Consider the following 14121-nt stretch of genomic DNA (forward strand, 5'->3'; position numbering starts at 1 on the left):
AGTGCTCGGTGACTGAAGCTGCTAATCTCAGAGGAAACATCTGGGCAGCTGCCTCCTGTCCCGTCTCCAGCTGCCGTCTGAGCTGGGTACCCTCCCCCCCACCTTCCCTCTCCCCCCAACCCTCTCCCCATCCCTCTCCCACTGTCCCCACAATCCTCCCACGCCTTCCAACCATCCTCCCCGCCCCCCCCCACCCGCTCACCCACCTTCCCCCTCCCCCCATCTGTCCCACCCCCCCCTCACCATGGTTACGGGTTCAGACAGTGTGAAACGTTGACCAGTGTGGCAATGGGACAGGGAGATTCAGTCACAAACGTTTCTCGCTGTGGGAACAGCAGCTGCTCAGCAAAGGGAACCTGTCTTGTTTATTTTCCAGCCTCAAGTTTTGATAAACTCTCTTGTTTATCCGCCCAAACCCACAAAATTCGTCATAAAGAGGCACTTGCATTTAATATAAAATCCTCTTCTCTTAATTTCCCATCGAGCAGGGAGGGAGGCCATTCAGCCCATCATTCCTGTGCTGACTCTTTGAAAGAGCGATCCAAGTAGTTCCACCCACCGCCCCCCACCGCCCAGTCTTTCTCCCCGTAGCCCAGGCAAATTTCACTTTTTCAAGTACTTATTTTCTTTCCGTTTGAAATTTATTATTGAATCTGCTCCCACTGTTCCTTCAAGTAATAGGTGCTCTGTAAAAAAAAAACATTCCCTACCTCCACTCTGACACTGAGTGACAAAGGTCAACTAGAAACCTCCCTGACTGAGGCTTGTTGGAGTTGGCTGGCCTGTGCCCCTACTCACCTCGGCCGTACTTTCGTTTCTTCCAGCCTCCGACTATCCCAACGCTCCCTGGGCCAGCTCCAACTCGCTCAGCTTCAACCCATCCGAAACTTACACCAAGCCCTGTTCATCCGTCACCCCCTGTGCCCACTGACCTACACTGGCACCCGCTCCAGCAAAACTCTCATCCCTGTTTTCAAATCCCCACCCCCTCCCGATCCCTGGAATCTCCTCCAGCCCCGCATCCCTCCGAGATCTCTGCGCTCCTCTAATTCCGGCCTCCTGAACATCCCCCCACCCCCCCCCGCCCGGATTTTAATCATTCCACCATTGGGGGCCATGCCTTTAGCTGCCTGGGTCTTAAGCTTTGAAATTCCTTCCCTGAACTTCTCCACCTCTCTCCTCCTTTAAGGCACTCCTTAAAACAAGCAAGCTTTTGCCCTCATATCTCATTATGCCCCGCGTGTCAAATTTTGTTTGATAACACCGCTGTGTGAAGCACCTTGGGACATTTTTATTGCTTTAAAGGCGCTATGTAAATCAAAGTTTTTGTTGTTGTTGGCTAGCTTTGCCGAATTAGAATTGAAGGAAATCCGTCCTTCTGAGATAACAGTTTTATTGAAACATTTTACGGGGGGTTGATGTTCAAAGCCAGTGGGAGGGGGGGGGGGGATAATACTGGACAGAGAGAAATCTGTTTAAGAAGATTCAGTGATTTGATGGGGTCGACAGAGAGAAACTATTTCCCCTGGTTTCGGTGGGTAGCCGGGGGCGGGGGGGGGGGAGTGGAAATCCAGAACAAGGGGGCGGAACCTTAAAACGAGAGTCAAGCCGTTCCAGGGCTGATGTCAAGAAGCACTCCCTCACACACAGGGAAATCTGGGAAAGGAAATCACTCTCCCCACAAAAGCTGTTGAGGTTGGTGGGGGGGTTGGGGGTGCGGTGAGGGGGGGGTGTTGTGGGCTAACTGAAAATTTCGATAGATTTTTGTTGGGTGAGTATATAGAACCAGGGTGGGTAAAGTTAAGGTGCAGGTCAACGGCGATCAAATGGCAGAACAAGCCTGGTGTTTGTCTGTAGCAGGCTTGATGGGCTGAATGGCCTCCTCCTAGAACGAGAAGGAGATATGATCTCAAAAGTGATTGCCTATGGGGGCGGGGGGATAGTCAGGCAGGGGCCAGGTGGACTCCGATTGAGAGAGAGAGAGAGAGAGATGGACGGGAGCTGAGGGACAGAGCTGAGTTATACCAACCCACAGCGAGGAAGGTGTTTGAACATTTCAATCAAAGGTTAAATATATAAATCACAGGAAGTTTGAGCTTTGACAATTTAACTTCCTGTTTCTGAGCTCTGTGGATAACAGTTTCCTGTTAGTAACAGACCCAAATTATTATTCCCCTACAAGCTTAAATTAAGTTTTGTTTTAAATCTCTCGATTTTTAATATTTAATCTGTCTGTTCTGAAGAAACCCAGAGTGTATCTGAGGTGGAGATGGCTCTGGAATCTTTCACACAGTCACTAGGCATGGAGCGGCCTAGTGGAACAAGTGAAGCCTTCTTTGGGAGACCTGTAGGAACCAGCTGTATAATCAGCTGTACCCAGCTTCCTTACCTTGTTCCTGGCTCTGTCCGATTCTAACTTTAAATACACACACACACAAATAAAACCGGAAACTTCTGTAAATATGCTGCGAGTGAGTCGGTCTCTGGGAGAGAAAGGTCAATTTAAATCGAGACATATTTACAGAACATGAATCTGCATATTCCCTCATGCAAGCCCTTTTATGAATTCATTAATGGGATATGTGCATTGTTGGCAAGGTCACTTTTGTTAGCCGGATGACTGAATGGCTTGTTAGGCTAGGCCACTTCAGATCAAGGTTAACGGTGATGGGACTGGAGCCACACACAGGCCTGTCTGGGTAAGGGCGGCAGGTTTCCTTGACAGGGCAGATGCTGAGAGATTGTTTGCCCTGGCTGGGCGGGGAGGGGGGTCTAGAACACAGGGGCACAGTCTCAGAATAAGGGGTCGAACATTTAGGACTGAGCAGAGGAGAAATTACTTCACTGAGAGGGAGGTGAATCTTTGGAATTCTCTACCCCAGAGGGTTGTGGAAGCTCAATCCTCGTGCATGTTCAAGACCGAAATTGGTAGGTGTTTGAGCACTGAGGGGGATTAAGGGAAATGGAGACTGGGTGGGAAAGTGAAGTTGGAATAAAAGATTAGCCTTGATCAATGGTGAAGCTGGTTCAAGGGGCTGAATGACCTACTCCTGCTCCGATTTATGTTCTTACGCAAAACTAGAGACAATCAATATTCGTAGTCACTGATAAATCCAATTGGAAATTCAGGAGAAACTTCTTCACCCAGGGAATGGTGAGAATGTGGAATTCACCACCACAGGGAGTGGCTGAGGTGAATATTATAGATACATTTAAGGGGGAAGCTGGATAAACACATGAGGGAGAAAGGAGTAGAAGGATATACAGGGCAGGGTTTGATAAGAAGATAAGTGGGAGGGCCTTGTGTGGACCAATTAGTCCATATGGCCTGTTTCAGTGTTGCAAATTCAATTTAGCGCCAATTTAATCCAGGAAAGCCATGATTTGACCCAGTGAGGAGCTGGAGTTTGATGCATGGTGTGTAACCGAGTGCTGCTGAGTGATGGTTTTCTCTTTCTGACAGGGTTTTCTGGTCAGCACTGTGAGGTGAATGTCGACGATTGTGTTGACCATCACTGTCAGAACGGAGGGTTGTGTGTGGACGGTGTGAACACCTACAACTGCCAGTGTCCCCCGGAATGGACAGGTAAAGACTCCGATAGATCAACCCACCTGGGTCATCGCCGCGGTTACTGCTCCACAGTCTCCCCGATCGAAGTCTCCTACCTTTGTCCGAGAGAAACGATGCGTGCTCTCCGACAAAAGGGTCTTCTCTGGACAAGGACCCCCTCATTAGTTAATGTCCTCTGAGGGAGACTGTCTGCGCTGCTCTAATTCTGGCCTCTTGACCATCGCTGATTTCCATCGCTTTACCAATGGCGGCCGTGCCTTCAGCTGCCTGGGCCCCAAGCTCTGGAATTCCCTCCCTAAACCTCCCCGTCTTTCTCTCTCCATCTTCTCATTTAAAATGTTTCCAAACCGTCTTTCTTGACCAAGCTTTTGGTCACCTGTGGTTACATTTTGTTTGATATATGTTCCTGTGAAGTGATGGGATATCACTTGGGATATCTTACCACTTTAGAAGTGCTATATAAATGCAATTGTTGTTGAAACCTTCCCCCTTACCCAAGTCAAATGGCAGGGTGGGGGGTGGTCTGAGGGCAGGAGCCCTCTCGTTTTTCATGATGACCCATCTTTACAACCTTTCAGCCTCAGGCCTTTTCCCCTCGCAAGAGATCCTCAGTGCAAGTTCAGGAACTGCAATGAGATAGTCGCCCATGGAAGCCATCACAGTTCTCATCTGAAGCCCACACCGTGTGGAGGTGGGGTCACTGGCAGTGATCGGGAACAGGAAACCTGCCGAAACCTGGGCTGGAATCCAATTGCTCTGCCCCTTCCTGAGCCCAGGGGAGGCTGCAGGGGTTTGTACCGTCTCCCCAGCCTCCCACTGTTTAGATGGTGAAGATACTCACTCAGTTGTGAGCAACAAAGGAGGGAGTTTAGTGGAAGGTAAATGATTGTTTAAGAAGTTGGTTCTGTCCTCTCCCCACAGGTCAGTTCTGTACTGAGGATGTAGATGAGTGTCAGCTGCAGCCCAATGCCTGTCAGAACGGAGGGACCTGCCATAACACTAACGGTGGCTATAACTGCGTCTGTGTCAATGGGTGGACCGGCGATGATTGCAGCGAGAACATCGATGACTGCGCTATCGCGGCCTGCTACAGTGGGGCCACATGCCATGACCGTGTTGCCTCCTTCTACTGCGAGTGTCCTCATGGCAGGACAGGTAAGAATGGGGTGTGGAACCCATAAGGTCACCACCTCTGACCTTTCACTGCCTCTGACCTTTTGCCGCCAAAGATCTTTCACTGCCTCTGACCTTTCAACACCACTGACCTTACACCATCTCTGGCTTTACACCACCTCTGACCTTTCAACACCACTGACCTTACACCACCTCTGGCTTTACACCACCTCTGACCTTTCAACACCACTGACCTTACACCACCTCTGGCTTTACACCACCTCTGACCTTTCAACACCACTGACCTTACACCACCTCTGACCTTACACCACCTCTGACCTTACACCACCTCTGACCTTATGCCACCTCTGACCTTACGCCACCTCTGACCTTATGCCATCTCTGATCTTTTGTCATCTCTGACCTTACAAAACCACTAACCTTTTACATTATCTATAAGTGTGCAGAATTGTATTTTGATGGAAAAATAAGGAATAATTACACATATTCCTTGGAAATTATGAGTTTAAACGGGGTAAAGGGTCAGAGGGATCTGGGGGTACAGGTACACAAATCACTAAAAATAGCAACACAGGTTAATAAGGTCATAAAAAGGGGGTTCATTTCTAGAGGGATGGAATTTAAAGCAGAGAAGTTCGATTAAACTTGTGTAGAACCTTGCTTAGACCACACTTGGAGCACGGCATCCAGGTCTGGTCTCTATATTATACAAACAATACAGAGGCACTGGAGAAGATCCAAAATAGATTGACAAGGATGATACCAGAGCTGAGAGGTTACAACTGTCAGGAAAGACTGAACAGGCTGGGGCTCTTTTCTCTAGAAAAGAGAAGGCTGAGAGGTGACCTGATCGAGGTCTTTAAATTAAGAAAGATTTTGAGAGAGCGGATGTAGAGGAGATGTTTTCACTTGTGGTGGAGACCAGACTGAGGTGTAATAAGAGTGTTTCTGTGTTGTAACATTCGATGTAATGCCAACATTTGAGAATTGGTTACGTAGGTCGTTGTTGGAAATGACAGTTAGAGAACAGGGTGGGTGCAGGGATTCAAGTGGGGGGATAAAACCTAGCAGGCTGGAAGGGCTGAATGGTCTCTCTGTGTGAGGTATTTTCTCTCTATTGATCCTCTGCCTTGTTTTTGTTATGCAGGGCTGCTCTGTCACCTTGACGATGCGTGTATCAGTAACCCCTGCCATGAGGAGGCAAACTGCAGCACGAATCCTGTCAATGGCAAGGCCATCTGCACCTGTCCAGTGGGATTCTCAGGGGCTGCCTGCAAGCAGGATGACGATGAATGCTCTCTAGGTAACACGGGAACTTGTAACTTCTCCGCGCCATCGTCTGTTTTGTTTATTTTCCTCTTGTTGCCAACTCCCTGGGGACATTGGGTAACACAACCTCTCACCTCCGAGTCAGACGGTTCAGTCCAGAGCCCTGGGTCATGTAATCCAGGTTGACGCTCCCAGTGCAGCACTGAGAGAGTGCTGCACTGTCGTACGGTCAGTACTGAGGGAGTGCTGCACTGTCATACGGTCAGTACTGAGGGAGTGCTGCACTGTCAGAGGGTCAGTACTGAGGGAGTGCTGCACTGTTGGAGGGTCAGTACTGAGGGAGTGCTGCACTGTCATACGGTCAGTACTGAGGGAGTGCTGCACTGTCATACGGTCAGTACTGAGGGAGTGCTGCACTGTTGTACGGTCAGTACTGGGTGAGTGCTGCACTGTCATACGGTCAGTACTGAGGGAGTGCTGCACTGTTGTACGGTCAGTACTGAGGGAGCACTGCACTGTTGTACGGTCAGTACTGAGGGAGCACTGCACTGTTGTACGGTCAGTACTGAGGGAGTGCTGCACTGTCGTACGGTCAGTACTGAGAGAGCGCTGCACTGTCGTACGGTCAGTACTGAGCGAGCGCTGCACTGTCGTACGGTCAGCACTGAGAGAGTGCCGCACTGTCGTACGGTCAGCACTGAGGGAGTGCCGCACTGTTGTACGGTCAGTACTGAGGGAGTGCTGCACTGTTGTACGGTCAGTACTGAGGAAGTGCTGCACTGTTGTACGGTCAGTACTGAGGGAGTGCTGCACTGTCGGAGGGTCAGTACTGAGGGAGTGCTGCACTGTCGTACGGTCAGTATTGAGGGAGTGCTGCACTGTCGGAGGGTCAGTACTGAGGGAGCGCTACACTCTCAGAGGGTCAGTACTGAGGGAGTGCTACACTGTCCGAGGGTCAGTACTGAGGGAGCGCTGCACTGTTGGAGGGTCAGTACTGAGAGAGTGCTACACTGTTAGAGGGCCAGTACTGAGGGAATGCAGCACTGTGGGAGGGTCAGTACTGAGGGCGTGCTGCACTGTCAGAGGGTCAGTACTAAGGGAGGGTCCACTGTGTGGAGGGGAATGTGTATAGAGGGAGGGTCTCTGTGTGTGTGGAGGGGAATGTGTATTGAGGGAGGGTCTCCGTGTGTGCGGAGGGGAGTGTGTATAGAGGGAGGGTCTCTGTGTGTGTAGGGGAGTGTGTATAGAGGGAGGGTCTCTGTGAGTATGGAGGGGAGTGTGTATTGAGGGAGGGTCTGTGTGTGTGGAGGGGAGTGTGTATTGAGGGAGGGTCTCTGTGTGTGTGTGGAGAGGAGAGTGTACTGAGGGAGGGTCTCTATGTGTGTGTAGGGGAGTGTGTATTGAGGGGGGGTCTCCATGTGTGTGTAGGGGAGTATGTATTGAGGGAGGGTCTCTGTGTGTGTGGAGGGGAGTGTGTACTGAGGGAGGGTCTCTGTGTGTAGAGGGGAATGTGTATTGAGGGAGGGTCTCTGTGTGTGTGGAGGGGAGTGTGTATTGAGGGGGGGTCTCCGTGTGTGTGTAGGGGAGTATGTATTGAGGGAGGGTCTCTGTGTGTGTGGAGGGGAGTGTGTACTGAGGGAGGGTCTCTGTGTGTAGAGGGGAATGTGTACTGAGGGAGGGTCTCTGTGTGTAGAGGGGAATGTGTATTGAGGGAGGGTCTCTATGTGTGTGGAGGGGAGTGTGTATTGAGGGGGGGTCTCCGTGTGTGTGTAGGGGAGTATGTATTGAGGGAGGGTCTCTGTGTGTGTGGAGGGGAGTGTGTACTGAGGGAGGGTCTCTATGTGTGTGTAGGGGAGTGTGTATTGAGGGAGGGTCTCCGTGTGTGTGTAGGGGAGTATGTATTGAGGGGGGGTCTCCGTGTGTGTGTAGGGGAGTGTGTATTGAGGGGGGGTCTCTGTGTGTGTGTAGGGGAGTGTGTATAGAGGGAGGGTCTCTGTGTGTGTGGAGGGGAGTGTGTACTGAGGGAGGGTCTCTGTGTGTAGAGGGGAATGTGTATTGAGGGAGGGTCTCTGTGTGTGTGGAGGAGAGTGTGTACTGAGGGAGGGTCTCTGTGTGTGTGGAGGGGAGTATGTATTGAGGGAGGGTCTGTGTGTGTGGAGGGGAGTATGTACTGAGGGAGGGTCTCTGTGTGTGGTCTGTTTGCCTGTTTTCATCACTTGAAAGTTCTCTATCACCCGCAGGTTCCAACCCCTGTGAACATTCTGGGAAGTGCATCAATACCCTCGGCTCCTTCGAGTGTCTCTGCCAGCCAGGCTACCACGGCCCTCGATGTGAACTGGACATTAACGAGTGTATGTCCAGCCCCTGCCAGAATGACGCTACCTGCCTTGACCTGATTGGGAAGTTTCAGTGCATTTGCATGTCCGGTAGGTCCTGAGGGCGATGGGATTAGAGTGACACATGGACTGGGAGCAGAGAGTAGGGTGAAAGGTTGTTTTTCTCAGACTAGTGTTAATATACAGGTGGGGTTAGGGGTCAGTATTCGCAGCATTGCCCTTTCTGATACTTATTGCATTCAAAAATGTAACAGACAGTAAGGAGAATAGTAACAGACTTCAGGATGACATAGACACACTAGAGAACGCCCTTTACCTGACTCCAGTCCCACATCAATTGTGGTTGACACTGACATGCTCTCTTCTACAGCTCAGAGCTACACTAGTTACAGGTTGCACAGATTGGGGTTGTATTTCCTTGAGTTTACAAAATTAATGGGTAATCAGACCAAGATGTTTAAGACGGTTAAAGGATTCAATAGGGCCGATAGAGAGAAACTATTTCCTCTGTTGTGGGGGAATCCAGGTCAAAGGGGGCAGAACCTTAAAACGAGAGCCAGGCCGTTGTGGGGTGATGTCAGGAAGCACTTCCTCACACACAGGGGAGCGGGAATCCGGAACGATCTTCCCTGAAAAGACCCTGATGCCGAGGGAACGATCGATTCAAGAATGAGATTGATGGATTTTTTTTTTTGCTGGGTGAGGGGATTAAGGGTCACAGGCCCAAGGCAGGAAGGTGAGGTTGAGATGCAGATCAGCCACGATCTAATCGAGGGGCAGAATGGCCTCCTCCTGTTCCTACAGATGTGATGAAAAGCGATTTTTTTTTTGTGTGTGTTGTTGTTGCTTCTGGGACGTAAAAGGGTGAATTGCGAGTTCCGAGCTCCCCGACAAATTCTTCACTTGCAGGTCAGGAGAGATTTTTCCTCTCATCGTCCCTGACCCCAAAATATCAGCCAACTAAAATCAATCCAATGAACCCTGAAATCTCCAAATGAACGCCCAGCGTTAGCAGCTTTTTGATGGAGAGACCTTCAGCTTTCCACTAGCCTCAGTGTGAAAAACATCCTAGTCCCCTATACTGATAGAAACGGTTAATTCTGTGTGTTTTAAAATTGCAGGATATGAGGGAATCTTCTGTGAAATTGATATTGATGAGTGTGCCAGTAATCCATGCTTAAACAAGGGCAACTGCGTCGACAAAATCAATAAGTTTGAGTGCGAATGCCCCTCAGGTAGGTGCCAGTGTTCAATAAATCTTCACCCTTTTGCCTGGGTACTCTGAGCTTGGCTGCTTATTAATCCCGGCCTGCGGGCAGGCTTTATTTACCAAGATGTGGCCTACATTCACTCCTATCCTTCAGCCTCTGGGATAATCTGTCTGTTGCCAGAATGATTGTTCTCACAGCAACTGAAGTCCAGGAGAGTGAAATTAACATTAAAAAAAAAATCAACTCCGTTCATTTCGCTAATAAAATGTCAGAGCGCGTCTGGCAGTGCCAAGAATTGGAGCCTCTGGAGATAATTATTATGGTGGCACTCGGCGCTCGGACTTTCCATCGTTTATCGGTTTGGGTGCAACTTATTTACACTTCATTCTTAACATGGGTTTTCCCATCCAGTTCCACACATGCCCACACCTAACAAAGACACTGCCTCTCACTTGGGTACGGGTTCCACACACACTGACTCTCACTGGGGTACGGGTCCTACACACACTGACTCTCACTGGGGTACGGGTCCCACACACACTGACTCTCACTGGGGTACGGGTCCCACACACACTGACTCTCACTGGGGTACGGGTCCCACACACACTGACTCTCACTGGGGTACGGGTCCCACACACACTGACTCTCACTGGGGTACGGGTCCCACACACACTGACTCTCACTGGGGTATGGGTCCCACACACACTGACTCTCACTGGGGTACGGGTCCCACACACACTGACTCTCACTGGGGTACGGGTCCCACACACACTGACTCTCACTGGGATACGGGTCCCACACACACTGACTCTCACTGGGGTACGGGTCCCACACACACTGACTCTCACTGGGGTACAGGTCCCACACACACTGACTCTCACTGGGGTACGGGTCCTACACACACTGACCCTCACTGGGGTACGGGTCCCACACACACTGAATCTGACTGGGAGAGGGGGCCATTTGTTTGATGAAGAAATGTGTGTGTTCAAGAATAAAGTGAGGGTTTCGAATGGAGTCTGTGACAGGAGCTTTGCGGTTTTCTGGTTGTCAGAATGCTCAGTAACCATAGGAACCCACCGCCCACAACACACACACACACACACACACACACACAGACTAATCCCCTTTACTGGCCTATATTGTGACACTCCCTTCCCCCAACCTCTCCCTCTACAACCAACTGCCCCACCCCAACAACCCATCACCTCTCCTCCCCCCACCCCCACCACCCATTGGCCTGTCTCTCATTAATCCTCCAGTTGGATCGCAGGCTCCTGTCCACTCTCTGCTGACCACTCGGTCTGTTTAACTCCTCAGGATTCAATGGGAATTTGTGTCAGATTGATGTGGATGAGTGTGCGAGCACTCCCTGCCAGAACGCAGCACGCTGTGTGGACGGGCCCAATAAATATCACTGCGAATGTCTGAAAGGTCAGTGCTGCTCTTCCTGCCACTCGCTCTGCTCTCTCAATCCCCTGCTCTCCTTCCCTCGCTCCAGCTCATCCTCTTCTCTTCCTTGCCCTCTCTTTGACCCCCCCTCTCCACTGACACTCTTCCTGGATTTTCACATCCCAATCCCAGCTTCACCACATCACCAACCCTTCAGGTTCCTTCTGTTTCCATGTTCAGTGTCGGACCCTCTCAGCTCCTCCACTCTTCATTCGATCCTTCAGTTTAATAACAATCTTTCTGATTTAGGAAGGTGTTTGTTATTCTCGCAGTGACACCCTGTTCACCAGAGTTTGGAAACTCATTCGTCAATAGGCCATCATTGTGTGTGTGTGAGAGAGAGAGAATCTCCCTCTCTCCCTCCTTCTCTCCGTTTAACACTCTGTCCCTCTCCCTCCCTCCCTCTCTCTCCCTCCCTCCCTCTCTCTCACTTCCTCTGTCTCTCTCCCTCTCTATTTCTCCCATTCTCTCTCCGTCCCCCTCTCTCTCTCTCCCTTTCTCTCTCTCCCCCGTATCCTGCTTTCTCTCCCTCTTGCTTTTCCTCTCTCGTCCCTATCCCCTCCCTCTCTCCCACTTCCTCTGTCTCTCTCCCTCTCTCTCTCTCCCTTTCTCTCTCTCCCCCGACTCCCGCTTTCTCTCCCTCTTGCTTTTCCTCTCTCCTCCCTATCCCCTCCCTCTCTTTCCCTCTCTCTCCCCCCTCTCTGTCCCCCTCTTTCTCCCCCTCTTTCTCCATCTCTCTCTCTCCATCTCTCTCCCCTCTCTCCTCCCTCACTTTCCCCCCCTCTCTTTCTGTCTCTCCCCACCACCCCATGTCTAGCTTTCATCGATATTTCCTGCCGTCTGATTTTTGCTGATTTTGTGGTGAATGTTTTTTTCTGTAGGTTTTACTGGGACTCTCTGTGAGATGGACATCAATGAGTGCGAGCAGGACCCTTGTCACTATGGGGAATGCAAGGATGCCATTGCGACCTTTATCTGTGTCTGTAGCCCTGGTTATACAGGCCGTGTGTGTGACATTAACATCAACGAGTGTCAGAGCCAACCATGTCAGAACGGAGGGAGTTGCCAGGACAAAATAAATGGCTACGCCTGTGCCTGTCTCACAGGAACCATAGGTACCGATTGCTCCCTTCTCCCCCTTTCCTCACCCGTTTCCTCACTCCCTGCCTCATCCTCTTCCTCACCCTCAATTTTTATCACATCCATTTCCCCTCACCCCACACCTCCTTCTTTTCTGAACCTTTCCCCTCACCGCCCCCTCTGCTTACCCCTTGTTCTCCCTCGTGTCCTGGGAAAATATTAACCCCTAAACTCAGCAAACACATTTTAAAAATCAGATGATTTAATTACTATCACATTGTTGCTGTGGGATCTTGCTGTGCACAAATTGGCTGCCGCTTGTCATCCAAAGTTCTGCTGCTTGTATCCTAGCTCACACCACCACCCCTGTGCTTGCTGACCCACACTGCCTCTCGGTTAGGCATAGCCTTGATTTTAAACTTGTCCTTGTTTTCAAATCCCTCCATGGCCTCACCCCTCCCTATCTCCATCACCTCCTCCTGACCCGTGACCCTCAGAGATCTCTGTCCTGCTCCGATTCTGACCATCCCCTGGATCTTTATCGTCTCACCACTGGCAGCCGCGTCTTCAGCTGTCTCTGGAATTCCTACATTATGACAGTGACTACACTTCACAAAGCGTCAGATTGGCTGGAAGAGAGTTTTAGGGTGTTCTGAGGTGGTGATAGGTGCTACATAAATGTACATCTTTTAACTTTCCGTTAAAAGCTACTTCTAATCATATTTATTCGTCGTGGTGCTCGAGGTTCGAGTTTTTAATTTTTAATCGCTGGAAATATTATTTTTCCCACAGGTGTAAACTGTGAAACAAACTTGGATGATTGTGCCAGTAATCCCTGTGAATACGGCAACTGCATTGATCAGATTAACAGTTATGACTGTGTCTGTGAGATTGGATACACAGGTAAGACTTGCTCCTTAACCCAGTAACATTGCCTGTCCTGCCTCTGTCTCAGCTCATCTGCTGCTGAAATCCTTATCCACGCCTTCGTTCCCTCCACACCTGACTATTACAACACGCTCCTAGCTGGTCTCCCACAGTCAGTCCTCCCTAAACTTGAGGTCATCCAAAGTTCTGCTGCTTGTATCCTAGCTCACACCACCATCCCTGTGCTCGCTGACCTACACTGCCTCTCAGTTAGGCATAGCCTTGATTTTAAACTTGTTGTTCTTTATTTTCAAATCCCTCCATGGCCTCACCCCTCCCTATCTCCATAACCTCCTCCAGACCCATAACCCTCTGAGATCTCTGTCCTGCTCCGATTCTGACCATCCCCGGATCTTTATCATCTCACCACTGGCAGCCGCGCCTTCAGCTGTCTCTGGAATTCCCTCCCTAAACCTCTCTGTCTCTCTCTCTCTGTCTCTCTCGGTCCCTCTGTCTCTCTGTCTCTCTCTCTCTCTGTCCCTCTGCCTCTCTCTTTCTGTCTCTCTCTGTCCCTCTGCCTCTCTCTCTCTGTCTCTCTGTCTCTCTCTCACTCTGTCCCTCTGTCTTTCTCGCTCTGTCTCTCTTTGCCTCTGTCTCTCTCTCTCTCTCTCTGTCTCTCTCTCTTTCTTGCTCTCTATCGCTCTCTATCCCTTTCCCCCTCTCGCTTTCCATCTTTAAGATTCTCCTTAAAATCTACATCTTTCACCAAGTTTTTGATCACCTGTCCTGTAGAGTAAAGGGTTAACATCAGAACCATAATTGATGCTGGTGTAATAATGATGTCAGATCACATGACTGAGAGTAAGCGAGATCTGGAATGAGGAGAAGTTCCAGCCTCGTGTAGAGGTCCAAATGTCTCCAAGTCCGAGAGTATTGTCTGGAAGGATGCCCACTAACAGGAAGCTGCCGTCAAGCCAAAAAGGCGTTCTGCCTATCTCACAAATGAGTAATGTGGTATATGAATTTCAGTGCCAGTGTGATGCTAGGTATGTAGGCTGGATGTCTCAAAGACTGGCGGATTGTATCAGACAGCATGTCCCAGCTGCTGTTCGCAACGGGCAGGATACAGGCCAAACCCAACCAGCCCACACTTGCAAAACTCAAAACACAGTGTCCAACATTAGCTGTGATTCTGCAACTG

At 50.2% G+C, this 14121-nt stretch overlaps 1 protein-coding gene across 1 annotated transcript in view; it reads left to right on the forward strand.

The window, feature by feature from the left end:
- Positions 1-14121, forward strand: part of LOC144676067 (uncharacterized) — a gene marked incomplete at its 3' end in the record, with an annotated part of 75846 nt that overhangs the window by 39582 nt on the left and 22143 nt on the right. The window contains exons 5-12 of the mRNA XM_078536580.1: positions 3464-3586; positions 4493-4726; positions 5853-6008; positions 8215-8400; positions 9432-9545; positions 10842-10955; positions 11855-12088; positions 12846-12956. Coding sequence (XP_078392706.1) covers positions 3464-3586; positions 4493-4726; positions 5853-6008; positions 8215-8400; positions 9432-9545; positions 10842-10955; positions 11855-12088; positions 12846-12956 — 1272 coding nt within the window. The remainder of the gene's footprint in view (positions 1-3463; positions 3587-4492; positions 4727-5852; positions 6009-8214; positions 8401-9431; positions 9546-10841; positions 10956-11854; positions 12089-12845; positions 12957-14121) is intronic.

Source organism: Cetorhinus maximus, unplaced genomic scaffold (genome assembly GCF_964194155.1).
Source record: "Cetorhinus maximus unplaced genomic scaffold, sCetMax3.hap1.1 HAP1_SCAFFOLD_1334, whole genome shotgun sequence".
NCBI classification, from domain to species: domain Eukaryota; kingdom Metazoa; phylum Chordata; class Chondrichthyes; order Lamniformes; family Cetorhinidae; genus Cetorhinus; species Cetorhinus maximus.